The sequence below is a fragment of the Neolamprologus multifasciatus genome, chromosome 7 (genome assembly GCF_963576455.1).
Source record: "Neolamprologus multifasciatus chromosome 7, fNeoMul1.2, whole genome shotgun sequence".
Lineage (NCBI taxonomy): Eukaryota > Metazoa > Chordata > Actinopteri > Cichliformes > Cichlidae > Neolamprologus > Neolamprologus multifasciatus.
The window spans coordinates 66,176,564-66,197,510 of record NC_140445.1 but is presented as its reverse complement, the minus strand read 5'-3'; the positions used below and the strand labels follow the sequence as shown (position 1 = coordinate 66,197,510).

At 43.4% G+C, this 20,947-nt stretch overlaps 2 protein-coding genes and 1 long non-coding RNA gene across 7 annotated transcripts in view; 2 read left to right on the top strand and 1 right to left on the bottom strand.

The window, feature by feature from the left end:
* ferry3 (FERRY endosomal RAB5 effector complex subunit 3) overlaps positions 1 to 20,947 on the top strand; it is a 231,544-nt gene that overhangs the window by 14,338 nt on the left and 196,259 nt on the right. The window contains exons 12-14 of the mRNA XM_085165999.1: positions 812 to 869; positions 1,068 to 1,135; positions 2,114 to 18,913. Of these exons, the coding sequence (XP_085022125.1) occupies positions 812 to 869; positions 1,068 to 1,135; positions 2,114 to 2,206 (219 nt within the window). The 3' untranslated portion in view covers positions 2,207 to 18,913. The remainder of the gene's footprint in view (positions 1 to 811; positions 870 to 1,067; positions 1,136 to 2,113; positions 18,914 to 20,947) is intronic.
* LOC146515937 (solute carrier family 45 member 3) overlaps positions 4,360 to 20,947 on the top strand; it is a 41,002-nt gene continuing 24,414 nt past the window's right edge. Inside the window, exon 1 of one of the 5 annotated variants that reach the window (XM_085165997.1) lies at positions 4,360 to 4,472. The gene's annotated coding sequence lies outside the window, so the exon portion shown is untranslated. The other 4 variants (XM_085165996.1, XM_085165995.1, XM_085165994.1 and 1 more) reach the window with 4 other exon arrangements.
* The window catches only part of LOC146515938 (uncharacterized), a 34,179-nt gene continuing 23,636 nt past the window's right edge, over positions 10,405 to 20,947 (bottom strand). The window contains exon 3 of the long non-coding RNA XR_014875045.1: positions 10,405 to 10,488. This is a non-coding gene — a long non-coding RNA (uncharacterized LOC146515938). The remainder of the gene's footprint in view (positions 10,489 to 20,947) is intronic.

Genomic DNA, 20,947 nt, shown 5'->3' with positions numbered 1-20,947 from the left:
AACTTAAATAGTGGCTGATCAGCCCAAAAAACAGGAGAAGGGGTAAAACACACAAAAACTAACTAAACCTAACATAATGAACTCCAATTCCCCCCCATGGTCCCGAGTTATGGCATGAACCAATTAGCAGTCTTCCTTTAAAGCTGGCTCCGCCCCCTTTCCACCTCTTGGCTCCTTAATCAAGGGACTGGAACAGCTGCAACTAACTCAGGAAACAAAGATTAATCACACATAACAGTGTAAACTAAAATGTGCGCACTTATTTTAGAAGTGTTATGTGGACATGTGAATGAACTCTAAGCCAAAACCAGTTATTTATTGTCCTGTAAATTAATTCCTATATTTAAAGAAAGACATGTGAATGTAATGTTACTTATAAGCCTCCACACTAACATGGTGGGTGTTACCACTGTGTGTCTGTAAGTGCAGCCATCAGACACAAAGACGCATCATATAACAGCTTCTCTGCTCTGTAGTGTGTAGGACGTCTTCAGCTCTGTGTGGAGTAATGTTGTGGAAACAGTAAATGTGTACTAATGTTCTGTGATTTTAACCCGTAACATCATTCACCACCAACTCGTTTGCTTTTCTTTCTCTGATCGTGTTTGAACTGTAGCACAGATAGAAGTAACACGAGAACGTTACAAATGTTACAAATTTGAAAGAAGATGCCAAAAGTCTTTTGAAACATTGTTTCACTTTGTGGAGCTCGTACCCTACAGGTGATGGTGCTACATGAAGTCTTTGAAATGATTTCTTTATTTTTGAGTCGTGTGTCTCATTTCACACCAACCTTCTCTGTTAACTGCAGGAGATGACCATACCGTGGTGTCTTAAAAGGGCGGAGCTTGTATTCAAATGTGTCAAAGGTAACATGGACGTTATGCATAGCTGTTGCACAGTATTTATGGACATACTGATTGGTCGTTCAACCGTCTGTCAAACATAAATATACAGAATACTTAATACTGTTACTTTATTATGTATTAATACACAATAATTGCACTTAACATTGCATGCAGCAATGTAAGAATGAATGGTGATGTTCATGCTACTTTTCTTTGCAGGTTTTATGATGGAAATGGCGTCGTGGGACGGCGGTGTGTCACGCACAGTCCAGTTTCTAGTGCCAAAGGTGAGATCAGTTATTCAGGCTTCAAACGTGTAGCTGTGGACACGCTGTTGTTCTCTGAGTGACTGCCTTCCGGCCATGCTTCATGCTTCTTTTAAAGAATTGTATACTTAAGGCCTCGCACGTACATAATGTAACAAAAGGCACACCTGGCCTTGCAGTGCATGTCTCCGACTGCACACTACGAAGAGTTAAGCGTGCCATAAATCATAGATTACAGAGCTTTAGGATATTTTAGCTCCATATTTGCACTGCTGTGATAAAAGAAAGCTCAGAGACTCAATCACATAAATGTGTGATAAGCAGTGGGATTAGTGTGCAGCTCGCCAACACTGAGGTGTAATCACTTTCCCTTTGTTGGAAATCCAGGTCTTATGTTCATTTGTTATTATTTAAGTTATAAAGGAAAGAGAAAAAATATTGGGTTTAACTTTGAAGCGAGGTTTTCTGTTATTTTGATTGAAGCTTGCCGCGCAGGATGAATCACGGCCGTTACTATTTGCGAAGCTATACATGCAGAGTTTTTGCGGTTTGTCAGGAGGGCGGTGGATCCTATAGAACGAGCTCCCGCCGACAGGATAAGATGATAAAACGAGCGGCATCAAAGGACTCTGACTGTACGGGCTTCCTGTCAGCTACATGCTCAGACACCATTCAAAATAGCAGCTACTGAAACGACATTGTTGTCTGCGACTCAAAGAAACGCTGTGTCTAAATATAAGCCGTGTGTTTGCGGGACGGTGCTTCTGCTTTAGGATTACTTACATTCTTACTTGACGGGTGGCAGTGCTTGGAGTGTGTCCCCTGTTCCAGTCACAGCTGCTGAGCTCGCTTCATTTCAGGACGCCGCCGAGGCTGTTAATACTTGACTGGACGCCAAGAGTTCAGCTGTATTATTGTTTTTTGGGAAGATGTTTCCGTGCAAACCTCAGTCTGCTCACTAACCCGGTCACCCCTCTGTGTGTCTCTTTGTACTCACAGACTATCTCAGAGGAAATGTTCTACCAGTTGAGCAACATGCTGCCGCAGATCTTCCGCGTCTCCTCTACCCTTACTCTCACCTCGAAGCACTGATTGGTTGAACCTCAGCTCATTCAAATGAAGACAAGTAAAGTCTTTGTGTTGTTTTTATTAAACTAGGATGAATATAGAGACTTTGTGACATAGATAACTTCCATTTGTTGTTTAAAAACAATTCAGTTATGGTGGCATTCAGTGCAAAAGAATTGATGAACTTTCCTATTATTGCACCGTCCAAAGCTGCTCACTCTGACTGGAAGAGGACTGGATTCACTGGCACGCTAAAACAGCTGCTGCAGTTATCATTTAGAGTCTCCAGGGTGTGGTTCTGGTGACAGCGTTTTATTGCATTAGCTGCCAGTACTGCAGAGTTTTCCTTTAAAGCTGCAATCTGCAACTTTGTTCACGTTCAGCTGCTTGAAGTCGGTAAAAATGAGACAACAAATGAGTAAAGTGGGCTGAACGGTAAAAAACTTGTGACTCGTCATATCTTCACTTTTTTCTTTTTACAGTATGTTGATTATTGCAGGAAAAATCACCAATCTGGGCTCAAACTTGAATGCTAGTTTTGATGTTGACATCTTAGCAGCATGATGTCGTGGTGCTCTGGCTTCAGCGACATGGACGTGGCTCTTTTAGTCCTAATGACAAATTGCATTGCTGCTCATATGAGCGGTGTGCTTGTGATTTTGTGCTGCATTGCAGACAGTTGAGGCGACTGCCGCTAACTCTCTGTGGGAGTGTGCATGTGTACGGTCCCCCTCCCCCCTCACCTGCGTAACAGTAGATGGCACTGTTCCTAAAGACTAAAATGTGAAAAAGAGTAACTGTACTTGAACGCTTTGCTTATCGGAGGAAACGTTTTGCCTATTGAAATTCATCTCAATCTATTCTAAGTGAGGGAAACGGCGCTGAAAGTACAGCTCAGTTGTATTTTATGTTAAACACGTAGATGTGCACTCTGTATATTTACTTTATGTGTGTACATTTTTTATGTTTTAATAAAGTAACACTCCACACTGATGTGGTGTATTCCTCATAAGCTTCTGACAGACTTCAGCACTGGATGATTAGTTTTTCTGTGCCCCCACCCATCTGCCAGAACTGATGCACTTCTAGTGAGTTCGTCTCCAGGCTGTATTTACTCTTGATTGGTTATCCACAGGGACCTAATCTCCCTAAAGTTAATAATCCATGTCATTCATTGGAATTACATTCCTTCACGTCTAATGGTTGGCCTACGAGCCATTTCAGACAGATAATCAATTTAGTTTCTCACAAAGTTTGCCACTGCGGCATTCAGTGGTGGCATTAGGCTGATTAAAAGAGTGACAGTGTAGCAATCAGCTGTGCCCAGAGAGAGTTATGAGATTTTTTGAATGGCACTGTGTTGAAACTTGGGACTGTTTTTATCATGCAGCCAGGCTGAGAAGCCACAAAACTGTAAGAATATGTAATGCAAAGTGTTCAGCATTCTCAGGATTGGTCTGGGAGGCTTTGATTGTGCACAAGCTTAAAATGCAAAGTGTGTGTACAGTCACACAAACATGTAATTACATGCATAAAAATGCATCATTATTTGATGCGATAACAATCAGAAATATTATTTTACACTGTTTTACCGGTGACTGGTAATGGATGATGTAATATACAATCCTCTGCAAAAGTAAAAAGTTAATTTACATAAATATCACTTACTGTACTATACCCTTTATCTTAAGGTCAATTCTTACTGCACGGCAATAAGCATTTCCCCACGTGTCACACTGTGTATGTGACAGATTTGAATTTAAAGGGTAAGTCAGCTGTTACACGGCGAGGCTCCACAGTAGGTTGGAAATGGCAAAATTATATATAATTTATATACAGAAATTTTAATGATATGAAAATGCTAACAGACAAATCCTGAACATGAAAACAAACCCGAGAGCGCCAGTAGAAACATCATACGTCACAGGTGCTGCTACCGGATGATGCTTTTTTTTTTTTGCTTAAAAAATAAAAACGTGAATATCTCTTGTGAAACGCTTTAAAAATAACAGCAAATAATGCATTTGTTATTTTAGGTTTTGATTAAATAAAATAAAGGAAATCTTCTTTTTGTGTGGCGTTTTTGTTTTATAAATTGTCATTAACGTGTTATTCTACTTTTTGCTACATTTATTTCGAAGTTCCAAACCGGAAGTCGCTGCTGTCGCTGCCCCTGGCTTGACAGAGGTTGTCACAGCTGGGTAGTTGGCTCGCTACAAGTTAAGCAACAGGGGTTGTCGCGAGCGAGCAAGTTGCTGCATGGATTTCTCGGAGCTCCGCGCAACTTACGGTTAAGTTTGCACCTAAACGAGTTGTTAGCGCGATTCTGTCTGTGTGTGTTCAGTCAGGCTTTCGTGTGTGATACACATCTATCACATGTCGGCTGCTCTACGTGCTCAAACTTATTCATTGTATGTGGCTGCTGCCTTGCGACGTTGTTCACCGCGTCGAAACTGCAGACAGCGGCTTTAAAATTTGACCCAAGCGTCCCCGACTCGTACGCCGCCGGACACCGTGATACAGCTGACCTGAAAACGGAGGTAGGTGTGAGGCGATGTGTGCTCGAGCCTGCGGCTAAAAGGTGCGCGGTTAGCCAGGGTTCAGCAGCGTGGTGCTGTCTGGAAGTTTTTTCCACTCTGCGTCGCAGACTGCCGCTTTGCCACCGGGCTCCTTGGACACGGATGCCGTGCCAAGTGCCGTGGTGGCAGTAACTTTACGCTCTCCCCGGCCGATACGACGCTGCGTGTCTACACCAAAACCTTCGCTGTGAACGTTTGGCGCTGTGTAGACGAGACCCCGCTGGTTTGACACATGGATGGATGGGGGAGGAGGCGTTTGAGGACACCCCCGTGTGGAAAGTTACGAAGTATTCCAGCTGGATGTGGCATCGGCTGGTAACGTTCACAAGAATGACTCCTGGGTTTGGTTTTGTTCTCGTTACTCCTTTTTAATGTCTCGTGCGTGTGTGCGCGCGCTACAGAGTGAGGTCACGGACCGTAAAGGCATCTAAAAGCTGCCCTATCATATTTAAGACATGTCCTGTATCGACAAGTGTTCTCAGCCTGGTGGGATTTTCCACAGTGCGGCCATCAGCTTGTTGGTGACTCTCAGGAACTAACGTGTGTGCTTTGATTTATCAGCTGTTTAGGATCAAAACAAAAGGCTGAAATGCCTCACGAGCTTTCCTGTTCAGCATCCTGTTTTTCAGCCATCATTGGATTTTGATTCCTCAACTTTTTGTTTTGTTTGAACAATGTTATCACATTTTTACAGCCTGCTAATAGTAATTTCTTTATCTGAGGAATGTAGCACCAGCAAATTAAGAACTTCTTTGGTGCTGAAAGTTTCCACTCGCATGTTTTTGTGAGGTTGTGTGAGTCTTGGAGAAAATTCAAGGTTCAGAAACCACATTAGGAGGGCAGAGGATCAGAAGGTTAAACCGCTCTAACCCATGACCGTGACTCTGCCGTCACACAAAGACCTCTTTCCGCGTCTTCGTGGGCGCGTTAGGTGTGGTATTTACTCTGCCTTGGAAACTGGACTCCTCTCTTTCATCCTCACACGTCACTTCTGTTTATTTCCTTTTAAAATGGCATCAAATTAAACTGCGTCCACGTGTGCGCAGCTTGTGAAGTAGTAGCGGTAAATTCTCACTACTGCACTGACATCATCCAGAAGTTAGTCTGCTAATGATCAGTGGCAGGCTGTCGTCACGGTTGACCGGCTGGTCTCAGAGCAGTTATATTCTTAGTACTCGCAACTTTCTTATTTATTTGTTGCCCCCAGGAAAGCTTGGCTCATCTGCTCCACCGCGATAGAAACGCTTCTCCACGCCGCGACCAGCTGGCTGTTCTCTAACTGCGCCCTGACAGTCTGATGTCCCCCCAAAGCCAAGCGCAAGATAATCGCCCACCGTCGAGGACACCAAGCTACTTAAGCAGACTGAAGGCTTTGCAGTTCTAATCGCTCGTAGGCTGTTTATCTCCGGCTCGGTGTTCTTCCTGTGTGTACCTGGCTTTTCAGCTCTTGCATATGCTTTCAAAGACGAGTGCTGGATTACGTGGTGGGTGTGATGCATATATTTTTTTCCTACCTTTTGCTCGAAGGCGTTTTGTTTCCCTTAAGCTCTGTGTCCTCTTCACAGCATCGTGTGCTGCCAGCAGTCACAGGTAGAGTCTGAAATCGTCCCTCACATCTGGGAAAGCGTCGCTATGTGGATGTGTTTGATAACAGCGCCTGAACTTCTGTGTGTTTGTTTCCCAAACTGTTTTTCGATCGTTTCCAGTTCTTTGTCTCAGTTTTATCCATTATAGGAAAATACAAAGCTTTTGATTTTGCAGGTTGGTTGAAACCTTCATCTAAGTTGGGACTAATAGCCTGGAGGGAGGGAGGGGGGGGGATCCATGCTGGCGCTCTTATTTGTCTCATTTTCTTTGTCTCTGCATGAATTTGTGCATTGTGTAGTTGTCTTAACACTCACACCACTTACACCTCGTACATTTGCTGCTAAGTCCCTTAAGTACTAATCATTGTAAAAACAGTGAGCTCATTTGTTGAAACAGGAGGGGGGAGAGAAGTGGTAATGGCAAAAGAAAGTTGATGGGGAGGGAGGGGGAAGTGTGAGATTTCCCCCCCTCTTTCATTTGGTGTGTTGTTCTCTGGAGTACAACAACCACCAATCAAAAGCAACACCTGCTCCTAGACTGTGAAATCGCACGAGTGCTGGAATGCACATCGTCAGGCGCCGTAACCACTAACAGGGAAAAGGCGGAATATTCAGGAACCTGTGATTCCTGCATCTCGCACTGACAGGAAGCAGAGGAGCTCAGTGTTTCCCAGCTCTCTGCAGGCACCGGGGTCAAAGTCCAAACTGCTTCCCTGTAATGTGCTCGCCAGCGAGCCGGCCAGAAAGAAAGCCCGCATACAGACGACCTTAATGGGCCCGAGCTACAGAAAAGATGGCGGCTTCCCCTCCAGCTAGGAATGTCACCTTTGTGACACGTTATCATTCAGCCTTTTCACTGTTTTACGTTGCTGCCGCTTCCTCTGGGATGTTGCTGGGAATGTTTTTGCACCACGTTTGTTTTATCGTCCTCGTCTTTCGGCCGCTCCCTTCGGGGAGCACCACAGCGACTCCGTCTCATCCTTCTCTGTCGCACCAACGCTGCGTTTCCTCTTTCACTACATGCGTGAGTTTTCTTCGTGGTCTTCCTCGTTTCCCGTCGCCTGGCAGCTCCATGTTAAACACGTCCTGTCGCAAACATTTAAATTCAACTTAAAATATTACTAAAGCGTCACTGAAGTCATATGTTCCTCCGGCGGTTTAATATCTATCCTTTCGAGATGCGGCTCAACCCACGAACGTGTCCCTGTGACGGTCGTGGAGGTTCAGACTTCTGATGGGTATGGCTGTGTTTCTGTAAGGATCCGAGTCCTCTCGTGACCTCTCTCGGGAGTGTAGCCGGATTGACTTGATTTGAGAAGGTGAAGACACATTTAATTCAAGCATCTAGGTTATCGATGCTCTTTTAATATCTTCTCTGATTAAAGGATGGACTATTCCCTGTCTTCTCTCCGGGCTGGCGTGCGTGGGTGCACTGGCTCTGGTTCAGTTCTCGAGTGGCTTGCTCGGCCAAATGCTTTTCTCTTTAATCCTAATTTGCTGCTCGGTATTTTTGTCATTCAGATTCACTGTGAAATATGCCAACTGTACGGCTTTTTTTAGTGAATTATGGAAACATAATTGTGGCTCTCGCTTCGTATATGGCAGGAAAAGCATAATTATCCTGATGCCTCCTTTTCCTGAGATGTTGTGAAACATTAGATAAAATTTAAGCCTTTTTTGTCCTCTCATAATGTCATTATATTGACTGCTGGACAGTTTTTTAGTCCTGCGAGTTTTCACCACAAACTGCCCGTCATGTCCCCTCTCAGGCCTCTGTTAATCTGATGGGGCCATCTCATTTCTGGGACACTGGTCCTATTTCCCAGTGGAAGTCTTGGTGAGATTTCCTTTTTGTCTCGGATCCTGTTGATTGATAGGAATGATCATTATGTTAAAGTAATGTTACTCATCCTTTGTCAGCTGAACAGGAAACAACAACGTAGCGCTAACCATCCTTTTAGCCTTTGTGCGTGCATGTTTGTGGACGGAACATTTTTATGTAATATTAATAAAAGTCTTGCATTGTGTGTCTGTCAAAGCTGCGTCTCTCATGTTCCTGCTTGCAGATGTGAAATTAAAAGTCTTGTTAGGAAGACTGAGTTTGAACTCGAGCCTGTAATGTGATTAGGGATGGGTATCGTTTAGGTTTTATCCGATACCGGTACCAAACCGGTACTTTTGAAACGGTGCCGGTGCTTAAACGGTGCTCAAACCGGTGCTTAAAGAATGGAGAACACAAAATTGGTCCAAAAACCTCTCATGTTTAACTGTTTTCACTTTTTCTTTGGTCATTTTAGCCTTTTTGTCCAGGGTGAAGGGAGTATCTGCCATCAAACAAGAAGACAGCTGCATGTAGCTATGATGGTGTTTGCTAGTTCACCTTACATGCATTAATGTAATAACGTGGTTAGCCTACTCAACGTAAATTACACACGAACAACATTAAGCTACTCACGCAGAGAAGAACGGCTGCTGCTGCATCATCATCCTCATCATTTCTGCTACACTGGCAGGGCTAGGGGCCAGGACTCTCCTCTTCGGGTTTTTGGGGGATGTTGCTAACTCCGGGTCGATAACAGGCACCACACCCGCAGTAGATGTGCTCGGTGTGAGGTCTCGCAGCAAGCTATCAAATACGGCGCATTTCTCGGCTTTTAAAAAGAACGCTATGCGTCGCCAGGTGTTTCATCAGATTTGAGGTGTTACCTCCTTTGACAGTATCACAGTATCAGCTTAAAGCACTTGTTGCAGCTGCTGAGTTTGCATCTTTTGCTGTGAAGTACAGACAGACTTTGACCGCTTCGCCTTGGACATTTTTAATCTGTAGCTCTGCTCTAAAAGAACGTACGTACCTGGACCCGCCTACTATCCTCGGAAACGTAAAATGATTGGCTAGAATCCAAAGTCATCACAGCTCAGGAAAATAAAGCACCGAAATGTGCGCTGCTTTTCGGTCTGCTTACTACCGTTTATGTCAGAACCGGTGCCATCATGGCACCGGATACCGGTACCCATCCCTACATGTGACGTTATGAATTTGTGTTGCATGTTGGAAGTTCCAGCTTCGTTCTATCGCGTTGAACTTCATGTTGGCCTGTAGTGTCTGTGCATGTGAGGTTAGCTGAGGTGCGACACCGTGGGGTGCAGCTGTACAGATGAGTTAAGACCAGTGTGTGCACCGTCCCCCCTCATTAAACACAAATCGGTGCACTTGGAAGCTCGACGAATGTTTTTATTATTTTTTTTCCATTGCTAATCTACTGAATGAGTCATTGCTTCTATTGTCAGAGTACGGTAGTAATGGGAGTTGGGAGCATGAGTGCACTAATCAGACAAAAGGACTCAGACAAAAGCCTGCTTCAAATCTTCTGCCATTAAGGTAAAAAAAATCCTGCTTCCTGTCCGAGGACTCGGAGTACGTCTGCACGACGCTGCTTTAAACGGCTTCGTGTTATATCACATGTTGAAATGTGCTCAGCTACAGATTCTTTCACTTTCTGCATTTATCATTTAAACTCATGTTCACTGAGCTGGTGGTCGTTTGTCTGAACACAACTTTCTTTAATTATATCACAAAGGTGCCAAGTCTAATAAATAAATACTGTAGTGATGTAAATGGGCTGGTTCTTATATAGTGCTTTTCTACTCTATGTTGAGCACTCAAAGGGCTTTACACAACTCAGTCTTTCTCTCATTTCAGTTTGATTGTTGACAAACTGAACGGTTTGTATTACAGTCTAGTCCAACTTAACTGAATCAACCATCTGGTACAATTATAGCTATTCTGAACTATGCAGTTTATGAAAACTATGCAGCCCCTTCAGCAACTGAAGAATTTGAAAGTAAATTAAAACAAAATATAATTTTACATTAAATAAAAAAGTTTTAAACGTAATTAAAATAAAACATGTCTTAAATTAAAATAAGTAAACTGTCATGTTTATTAAACACATTTGGACAGTGAAGGAATGTCAGGATTCTTGCTCAGAAAAAGGATCAACATGCTCTGAAGTCAGAGCACAAAAACCTTTTTTGTAACAAAGTATCGATTTCTGCTGTCCCTGTATCCATACATTATTAGCAAACAAAATATCACCATGCTACACAGTATCCATTTTTTCCCCACCCCTAATGTTGAGCACTCACACTCAGCACTTTACACAACTTGTACATTCAGCCAAGCACTTTTTCTACTCTTATTAAAGTGCTTCCTAACTAACATCCACACTTCGATAAATGCAACATGGGGCTAGTATCTGCAGACTGGAGCAGACTGGGATCGAAGCACCAACTTCCTGTTAGTAGCTCAGGTGGTCGACCTGCCGGCCTGTGTCGTGTGAGTCGGAGAGAAACCACGATTTAATGAAACGTCTTCACTGAGGAGTCCACGAATGTCTTCACGTGGCAGCACCATTAAGAATAGGATTCCCCAACTCGTTGGTGCAGTTGGCCCCAATGAAACTACCTGAACCCCCCACCACACTCAGTCCAGGTGAATGTCACTGATATTGACACCCACCCGGTCTGTTTGTCATTTCTTTCTAACGCCTCCTCTGCCAGCTTCATTTCATTTTCTGACTTGACTTAGTTCTGCCCACGTGGGTCAGGCGTGAGCGACGCTGCGTGGCATCGAAGGCAAAACAGCCTCAGGTCTCGCTCTCATGAAATAGGCGAACAAACGCTTAACAATCACTTTTCATGATTCCCATTAACAAGACTCACAGCTATGACAGTTCAGTATGGCTGCTGAACCGCAGACACAATCTAAACGGACCCTGGAGCTGGGATAACACAGCCTCCTTACACATTTTTCCCATGGTGATAAGGGCTTGGCCAGATGTTCGTGATACTTACTCGCACTCTGCAAAGCAGAAGCCCCGGCGAGTGTGTGATGGCGGGTCTAGTAAGGCGTTTAGTGTGCCAGATTATGAACGACCCTGCTGCCTCCTGATAATTTCTGAACTCCGTTCGAAGGAGACACTGAAAGGCTTCCTACTTGATTTTGTCCGTCTTTGAAGTCGGGCCCTGTGAACGGGCAAAACGGCGTATTATAAGACACCACAGTGTTCTCTTTCATGTAGCGAGCTGAAGGGGATGCTATTGAGTGTTCGAGGGAGACCTTTGATATGTGAGATGCTCTGTGCCTTATGAAAAGAGCCAGCTTATGATTTGAGTCAGCGTGCATGTGAGGGCTTTGATGCCTGTTTTCTCGCCACACCAGTGTGTTTGTCAGAAACGTCCACCCTTGTTGATGCACAATGTCGTGTTTGTGAGCTCGTTTCGTAACGAGCGTCCCGACTGAAGTTTGGAGGGCACGATTAGAACGAAGGAAGGAAAGATTTCGCCTGATTGCATGTTTCTTTTGTTAGCAGGGATACTTTTCTTGTCGAGTCGACGCCGGACGTTTCTTTTTCTTTTTTCCTCCCCAGAATATATGAAGTCGCCTCTCGCTCTTTAGTCATTTAAGGTTTGGAAAGTAAAGAGCGATGCTATAAAAGTTTTTATGCTGCTCTTTTATGTTTGCGCAGAAAAGGCCATGTGATTACAGTTTTACGGCGCAGTGCTTCCTGACTACGGCTCCATGTTTATTAAAAATGATTTAAACGCTGTGTGCACAGGATTAATCGTGTGTGGAGAGCGATGGTTTGTCCGTGGGTGCAGAGCTGCAGCGATGAGGGACTTTGCCCTTCTCATCTATCTTTACCATCTGGTTTGTGCAGCGTTTGACTGAGGCGTTAATCATTGCGCCCTGGGGCCACTGCTGCTCCTACAACAGCTGGAAAAGGGAGACGGACCTGTTGGTGTCCATCTGTCCTTTTGTCTGTCAGTCCTCAGTGGACTGCTGCATTAACTGTATCCCCGCAGCTGTAGGTTCATGACCTTGGTGTTCCTCGCACAACTACCACAAAGTTCTCGAAAAAGCTGGAAGGCGCTTCCTGGTGCTCTGTCTCTCAGCCCACGACTTCCTGCAAGTCCGTCGCCGACTCCATCCCAGCATTTAAGTGTGTGGACTTGCCTTTTTTTGTTGACTGTTAAAAAACGATTGCACACTACAGAAGCAGTTAATGCTTCCTTCCTTCTGCATCTTTAGCCACTAAAACAAGAAATGCATCTGTAATGGTTCAAAGAAACATATAAATAAGAGTTATTGTCCAATAGCTGGACTTTAGATACTAGTCATTCTAAAAAGTACAACCTGGAAGACGGCTTCACGTGCTGCACGTGTTCAAGAACAAAAATAAATGAAAGAAAAGATGACACTTTGTTTTTAAGGAAAGATGGTGAAGGAGGAGAACGTTTTGAATCCGTATAATTTCACTAACACTGTTGCTACACTTTTGCACTGGCGTGCTTTAACCCTTTAAGACCGACCATAGAACCAAGTCCACCAGAGCTTATATTATATGTTTACATGCTGTGGAGCCATTTTTGGGAGCATTTCAAGTTGCTATACATCGATACAACCATTACAGCCCAAATTTTAATAATATGTCTGCATTAAGTGCATAGTAATTACATAAATTGCAAAAAAGTGCAATAAACTACAAAAAAATTGAAAATTGTTTTTGTTTTTTTAACATATATTTCTAGTTAGACAAATTTAAGAGGCTTATCCCTCAAAACTGTAAATACAAAAAAGTTGCACAAAATAGTTTCCCACCACAGGAAATTTATTTTGAGTGTCTTCATAGTTTTATTTTTGAAATACACCAATTTTTATATACTGCAGGAAAAACGAAAATAAATATTATAATGCAAATTTGCAAAAAAGCAGCATATGCATCAAAATAAACTATTTCCAGCAGTGCAATATGAGTCCTAAGCATCCCAGAAACCACACAGAAAGTCAGAAAGTCAAACATAACTTTTAAAAACACCAGTATAGGCTCATGAGGCCCTGATGGTAAAAAACTACATTTCCGCAAAAATGACGTCACTTCCCGTTTCGGGCAGGTCATGGCGGACATGCGATAGTTCGCGCTGATGGACGTAGGAAGTGTTATGAACAGCTGATCGGATCGGCAAAGCGTGTTTCTGGAATATTATGTTTTTGTTGCTGCAAGTGATTTTTATGCAGTTTTTGCAAAACTATATGTGGAAGGAAACTGTGACCGAGGACAAGCTGATGGCATAAGATGTAAGTACAACTCCTCCGGTTTCATATGCAAAAAAAATTATTGCGCTAGCTCACGTGGTTGCAGAGCTACTGGGATTTAAAAATAGTTACACCAAACAGAGCGTGCTGCTCTGACCGGTTTTAAAGACTTCTCTTACTACTCTTTGTGCAGCCTGGTTTCCTCTCTTGAATTTAGACTCGTGTGAAACCTCTCCATCCAAACGCTGCTGTGTTTCTGTTCTTTTACAAAACTAAGCCTAACTATGATGATCTCTGTCGCTCTCCCCCTGCACCAGTACTGTGTCTCTGCTCTAACTTTGTGCCCACAGTAAGGCATGTCCTCAGATGAACTGATAAATAGCACAATAAATAACAAAGCAATAATCCTCATCCTCGGACGTACTTCCTTCCAAGCTCACATCCCAGAGCAGCGACCAGCTGCAGGCGGTGGATTTAGTTCGACCCTGGGACGAGAGAATCAGGCAGCTGAATGACATCGAGGCCGCAGCAGCAGCTCGACCAGGCTGCCCTTAAGTAAACAGGGAGAGGGAAGGACTGGATCCAGCTGGTTGGCGCCGACTCTCTGATAGCAAATCGATGTTGATGTAAGAAAACCGTAACTGCAGAATATGAAGTGAATTCTGGATGTTTGTGGCCGTCTCAGGGTCGCTTTCATGGTGGATTTATTAAGATGCATTTTTCTATGGATGAATCGCCACTTTATTAAACACAGTGTATAAAGTTCAGATCTGTTTGGATCCATCAGTGCTCGGCTGCTTCTGTCTGTTCACACAGTGAGCAACGTCTTTACCGGAGTTGTTTTTGGCTTTTACTTATTTATTTTATTTTTTTATTGTTACAGTCGCTCTGATTTCTTTGAAATTAAATCCATGTTTAAAAGAGCATCATTAAATCTTTCAGTTTTCCTTCTTGCATGAAAATGTGTCTTTTTTTTTAACTTGAAAAAACCTGAAAAATAAATTTTGACTCTCTCGTCATGAAATTCTCCATCATGAAACCTTTTTCCTTTGGCTGTCACGTCTCTTCTCAGATGCAGGAACTGCCACGAGTAATTGTTCTTTTGCGATATGCGATCGGTCTTTTAATGCTATCCAACATTATAATGTAAATGTTGCCATGGCAGCTGGGACCTGTGGAAATGAAACACTGGTGGGAGCTTTGAGAAACAAACAGACCAGATGTGGACCAGCTACGCTGTCTTAGCTTTGGCGATGTTGGCCGTCTAGTGTTCTTCGATGGGAGCGGTGCTTATCCTGAAGACTCTACGGCGCATTTATGGACGCTCTGGTTAAACATCAGCATCACGTCTTTACTTAAAGGTTAATTTGCTGTGCGACCACACAGTGACTGATCGATCCCTCCCATCCCATCCTTCGTGCGATGTATAATGTGGGTGACATTTAGGCTTTGTTGGGTACCTGCTGCTACACGCCAAGAGCGCCGGCCCTCCAGATCTATTTCTGAAACAATGTTTTGGCCGCCGTGTGTCGTAGCCCATTATGGCCACTTTGGGTTTGCCTGGCACAGGAGGAAGCTGGGTTTGTGGAAAAGGCGACTGTGGAATTAAATCGTTCTCGGTCAGCTCGTGCATTTTTAGCCAGAGCTGCAGATAGATGTAAAAAAAACTTTAACGATTCGAGCAGCAAAGGGAGGGAAAAACCGTTAGAGATATGCAAAGTTTGCTTTATCATCTTGTGGAGCGATAAATTCATTTGTTTAAAGAAAAAGGTGTGTGGTATGTTTGGACCTGGCTTTGAAGCCTTTCTCCGTCTCTGTTTTGCAACATTTTCCTTCCTGCACATTTTCTCTGGTTTTTCATTCCCAGTTAATTATTACACCACTTGGATGGTGCGCTTTCAGCCCGTGCGTGTTTGTACTTTGGGTGGGTAATTGCAGAGTAATGATGGTCTACGTTTAGCAGCTATTTTAAAGAAAGGACACTGTTTGTATGCATTGTGAGGACTTCTAAATATATCTGAACCAAGAGGACAAAATATTTTGTTTAAGTCGGGACAGAAGCTGAGTAAGTGAGGCCGGGCCTCTTTCCAAAATGGGATTTTCAGAGTTGTCTTAATTCCAGGCGAGCCGCTCCTGTTGCAGAGGGAAGTGCTGCCAGCAGCCTTTCTCCTGCACTCTGCTCTATTGATCAGGCTCCGCGCTCCAAAAATGGAGATTCCTTAAAGTCGCTGGGAGTCTAATGACATTACTGTTTTAAAAGCTTTTCTGTGGAGGGCTGGTCTCGGCTTGCAGGCGTTTGGTACAGACATGGCAACTGGCCGGGTGGTCGCCGGATCATGTGTTTCCCTGAAAATGTGCACTTTGTGTGTGTTTGTCTACTCAAATAGGCTTTTGCTGAGCTGGTGAAGCAAGAAATATTAACGAAACCCACAGACAAGTAGTCATGCAGGGGTTTGAGCTCAGCTACGACTGGGCTGGTTGAAAGGTGGTAATAAGAGAGGGTGGGAGAGCTGCCCCCTGACCTGGTAGGCGGCTGAACATGATACTGGGTCAGGGGGTATAATACTCAACTTTTAGGGAGTGGTTCTAGACGGTGAGAGAGAAGAGCTGGGGGAGTGGCTTCATTGTGGGGCTGTTAGATGATATCAAGTCATTCTTTGTTTCCTAAATGCCTCTTTTGCTGTGCGTCTCTGTTAACACGTCTCAGGTTTTAGTTTTTGTCTGAGAAGCAATATCCAGAAACGAGTCAGACAAAAACCAGCAGGATTCCTCAAGTGCTTTGGGATTTTCCAAATTCCCACCTTACAGACTGAGACACGGAAAAGTGGAAGGATGGCAGAGATGCAAAGGAGGTGGGCTAAATAAGAGCGGCGGGAACAGGAGACATGGGAAGAGGCAGGATAAATAAGTCCCACTCTTGCTAGAAGCAGGTGGTTGGAAGCATCAGTGCAGATGAGCTTTGTGAGTCACGAGTGTTGATCAGACGAAGCAAATAGCTTTTAAAACAGGTTGGATGATGAAGTTTCAGCAACACACGTCTACAGATGGACCTTTTTAGGTTTTTCTCCTTTCACTGGTGAGTATACTTTTGCCTAATTGCTGCTTTTTATGGCTCGTTGTGCTATTTTGCTATTACTGCCCTTTTTCATGCATTGTTACCTGGCCAGGTGGCAGCGAACACGTCTTTGGGGCTTCTGGTGAGTAATATTGGTGCTTTCACCTCTGAATGACGGCTGGATTTGTAGATGCTGGCTGAATGTGCTGTGTTCATGTTAGTCTGTGAAGTGAAACTGTAGCTACTGTTTGGCTAACGGTAGCTCTGCTGCACTGTAACTGAAGTTATGCTGTTGACTGAAGGTCTCGGTGACCTTTTACATTCTTTTATTAAAATATAGATGATGTGCAGCAAAGGGCGCAGAGTTACTTAAATGTCAAATGTTTCAAAAGTGCACATCCTTTGAAGTTACTTCTGAACAACAGGATCTTTGCATCATGTAAAATTAAGAAGAAAGAGATTTGACTTGCTACATGAAACTTCTGCAGACGATGCAGCTGAAGTCAGTTTGGTTCCTGTTTGTTTTCACTTTGACTTGTTGGTATGAAGGACGCCGTTGTTTTGCACTCGGGAATCTTCTTCTCCTGTCAGCGACTCTGGAACTCAACGTATCAAGTTTGGGGTGTTTTTAGTTTTGTGTAACCACAGGCAGCCGTGGTGCCATCTATAAATGTCATCTCTCCAACACCTTTTGCACTCATGTAGCCACATGTCATCCCATTTCTCTTCTTCACTGTGGGAATTCTCCAGTCACTGGGACTTCCTGGCTAAGTTCAGACGGGACACGGCAGACCCCACCTGAGTGTTACGAATGATCTGTGTCGTCACACGTCCAGTTCTTCAGCAAACTAATCTGGACGTTTTCTGCATGCGGGTTTAATGTTGCACAATCGTGTATTTTCACAGAAACTGATCCTCACTGATAACCTCTGTGCCAAATCCAAGGACGCCGCTCGTCTGTTTTTTCAGAGTTAAATTGTGCAAGAAGTGCGCCGTCTGTGTCGACATCTTTAGGGAGATCGCTGGCTCTAATGGCGCTACAGCTCGTTCTATAACGGAGGACTAGTGATTACTGCTGCAAAGGTTTCCACTGAGCATTGTGTCTGTAACCTTCTCCATCTTTAACGTTTGCTTTTTTTTGTTGGTTTTTCTTGAGGCACGTTTCAAAAAGTGACAAAGCTCTTGTTTCCAGTGGTCATTTCACCACTATATCCAGCATTGGCTAATACACAGGTGCACTTCTATTTTATTTTTTCATCCATAATTACAGGCTTTCCATTTTGACTTTTAAATTTACATTTATATTTGTCATTTAAAAAAATCAAATATTTGCATGTAGGTTAAAAAAAGTGTTCATAGATGACATTAAAATTGTAATTAAACTTTAAACCAAGTGGTAAACACTAATGCATCGATGCAGTGGAAAAGCTGGAATAAAGTGCGGATGTAAAAATCAAGATGTTTGTAAATAATCTTTGTTTACATGATGCATCGCAGTCGAACGGGAAAAACCCAAATCGGCTAATTACTTGTTAATGAAACCTAATTACAGCATGACAACAGCATTAACTGAATGTAAACACACCTGATCAAGATTAAATGACAACACATTAGCGTTTGGATAGACTCCGTTCATCACAATAGCTTTTCTGACTGTAACGGCTTTGAGAGGAGACGTGTTATCAGCCGGCGTCACAGCTGGACGCTCACGCACTTCTTTGTTTGGCTGTTTCTGTGAGCCGCTGAGATAACGGTCACCTCCCCGAAGCATAGCTGGTCTCCTTCCCCCCAGCCTCTGACACACACACACACACACACACATCAAGCGAACATGGCAGGAATGCAGGCTAGGTTAGGCTGCCATGGTGTGTTTCAGCTGGGTGGCTGCTGCCCTTCCATCGAAGCACTTGTTTGTTGTTTTGCTTTGTTGTTTTAGTTTATTGTGTTTGGTGGTTATCTTGGGTGGGGGTACGCTTCAGGGTTTGGTGGGAAACTGTCCCCCGGTCTGCTGCCTACCCTTGAGTTTGCGTTTAAAGTTGCCTCGAGCCCAGTGCACCACTGAAGACCAGACAGGTAAAGTTTTGTTGTGTTTTAGCTTTTTATGCTGGGAGTTGCACATAGTGAACCAGTGGCACCAAACTTGGCAAGAGGTTTGAGACCGTTCATTAATTATGGTCTGTAGCTGAGGCAGGTAGGTCGTTTTTAAGTTGGCATAGTGTCACTGTGCGTGCATCTAATGTCAGTGTTGATGCTAATGAGATCCTCATGAGGTGAGTGTTGTGGGGAATATGGCTACTTTTGTTGGATCACTTGTGAGTGTTGTTGGCCAGGTGATGGCAACAACACTGAGGGGTGCTGAGGCACCCTTGATGTGGTCGTTGTGTGGCCATAGCTCTCCATTTGTGGTCACTAGAGGTGGGAATCACCATACATCCCACGATACGATATTATCTGTACATAAAGGTAAACTTTATCAATCATCATTTTCTCTAATATCAAAGTCTCACACTCAGTCTTTCTCTCATTTCAGTTTGATTGTTGACAAACTGAACGGTTTGTATTACAGTCTAGTCCAACTTAACTGAATCAACCATCTGGTACAATTATAGCTATTCTGAACTATGCAGTTTATGAAAACTATGCAGCCCCTTCAGCAACTGAAGAATTTGAAAGTAAATTAAAACAAAATAGAATTTTACATTAAATAAAAAAGTTTTAAACTTAATTAAAATAAAACATGTCTTAAATTAAAATAAGTAAACTGTCATGTTTATTAAACACATTTGGACAGTGAAGGAATGTCAGGATTCTTGCTCAGAAAAAGGATCAACATGCTCTCAAGTCAGAGCACAAAAACCTTTTTTGTAACAAAGTATCGATTTCTGCTGTCCCTGTATCGATACATTATTAGCAAACAAAATATCACCATGCTACACAGTATCCATTTTTTCCCCACCACTAGTGGTCACTAGTATGTTTTCTTTACTGAACCTTGTGGATTAAAGTAACTTGTTGTGGTATAGGCCCACTTGTATGTGACTGTTTGTGTGGTGGAGACAACAGATCACTTGGTTGTGATTATTTGTTGCTACTTTTGGTTTTGTGTTGTTGCAGGTCAGGTTTGACTGTTGTGTTGGTCACATGTTACTTTCTGTGTTCAGTGTGGCAACTTCAAATCCTCATGCAGGGGCATCCATGCTTAAAGATGCCGACTATAACGTGAACACTGTGCTTCTGTTAGCTTTTACTTTTATTTCAGGTTTGTGGGTCAAGGACCTGGAGGCTTCAGAGGGGCTTTTAATAAATTTAGGGGTCCTAGAGGAACCCTTATGAGGGAGGAGGTGTTACGTCCCTCTGCAGCCCCTAATCTCCTCAATGTTTTCAGCTGGTGCTAATTGGCCACACCTAGTCAGGTGTGGATAACAGCATACCTGAGGCAAGCTTCCAGGGAGCTCACTTGTCTTTGCCATTTTAGCCAACCTGGTTTTCCATTCTAAGATAAAACCTCTTCTCACCCGTACTCTGGTATTCATCTCATTTTTTTATGTTGCGGCTTTGAGCCGGGTCGTAACAGTGTGTTTGTGAGACCTCACTCTAGCTGTGTGAATCATCTTTGGCCTCGGTGTGGTGAGCACTGGTGCTCTCCTCCTCTCTTTCCATGGTTGGATCTTACTGGTGTGAAGACGCGTTCCTGTGCTGGGAGGGAACGAATCCTAAAAAGAATTCATAGTGACGACATATTTTGTTCCTAGCAGAAGAAATTAGTCTCTTATTAAAATAAATCCTGAAGGAAAACCTACAGCGTTGTTGTCTCACGAGCTATGAACCGTCTGCTCGTCATCCTTTCAGTCTAGACTCTTCTGAGTCATTGTCCTAATTATGTGGAGATTTGAACGGAAAGAATTTTATTTTTACCCTCTAGAAATGAGACTCGGTTGGCTTTCCAGCTGAAATATGAGATGCATGTCCCGTACTCACGTTTTCTCACCAAACCAGCATTTTAAAATAACGGTGATTGACTGTAATTTTTACTCAGGCTGCACAAACCTGGGGGGGTTATTAGCACCAAAGCTTTGCAGTTGTTCCTTTTTTTAAATTTAAAAATTGCATAAAAAGAAGAGGTTGGTCACAGGATTTGCAGTGAAATGAGGGTCAGAGTTGGGAACGGGAGAATGATGGCGATGGATTAGCATAGCTAATCTGGATGACAACACCCGGTAATGCTCGTTGAAGAAGGGATGAAATGAGGTTGTTGTAATTGCATAGAGTATCTAATATCTCTGTTGTCTTGGAATAATTGTTTACACGAGAAATGAGCTGGGCGATGTGGACTAACAAATCATATTTTGCCATTTTAAGGCTCGACGATTCATTTCAGCCGGTTATGTAAAGTGTCTCAAACCTCAGTTCTGAGACTTTTAGGCCTTGGTGAATTCAGACGTTTTCCCT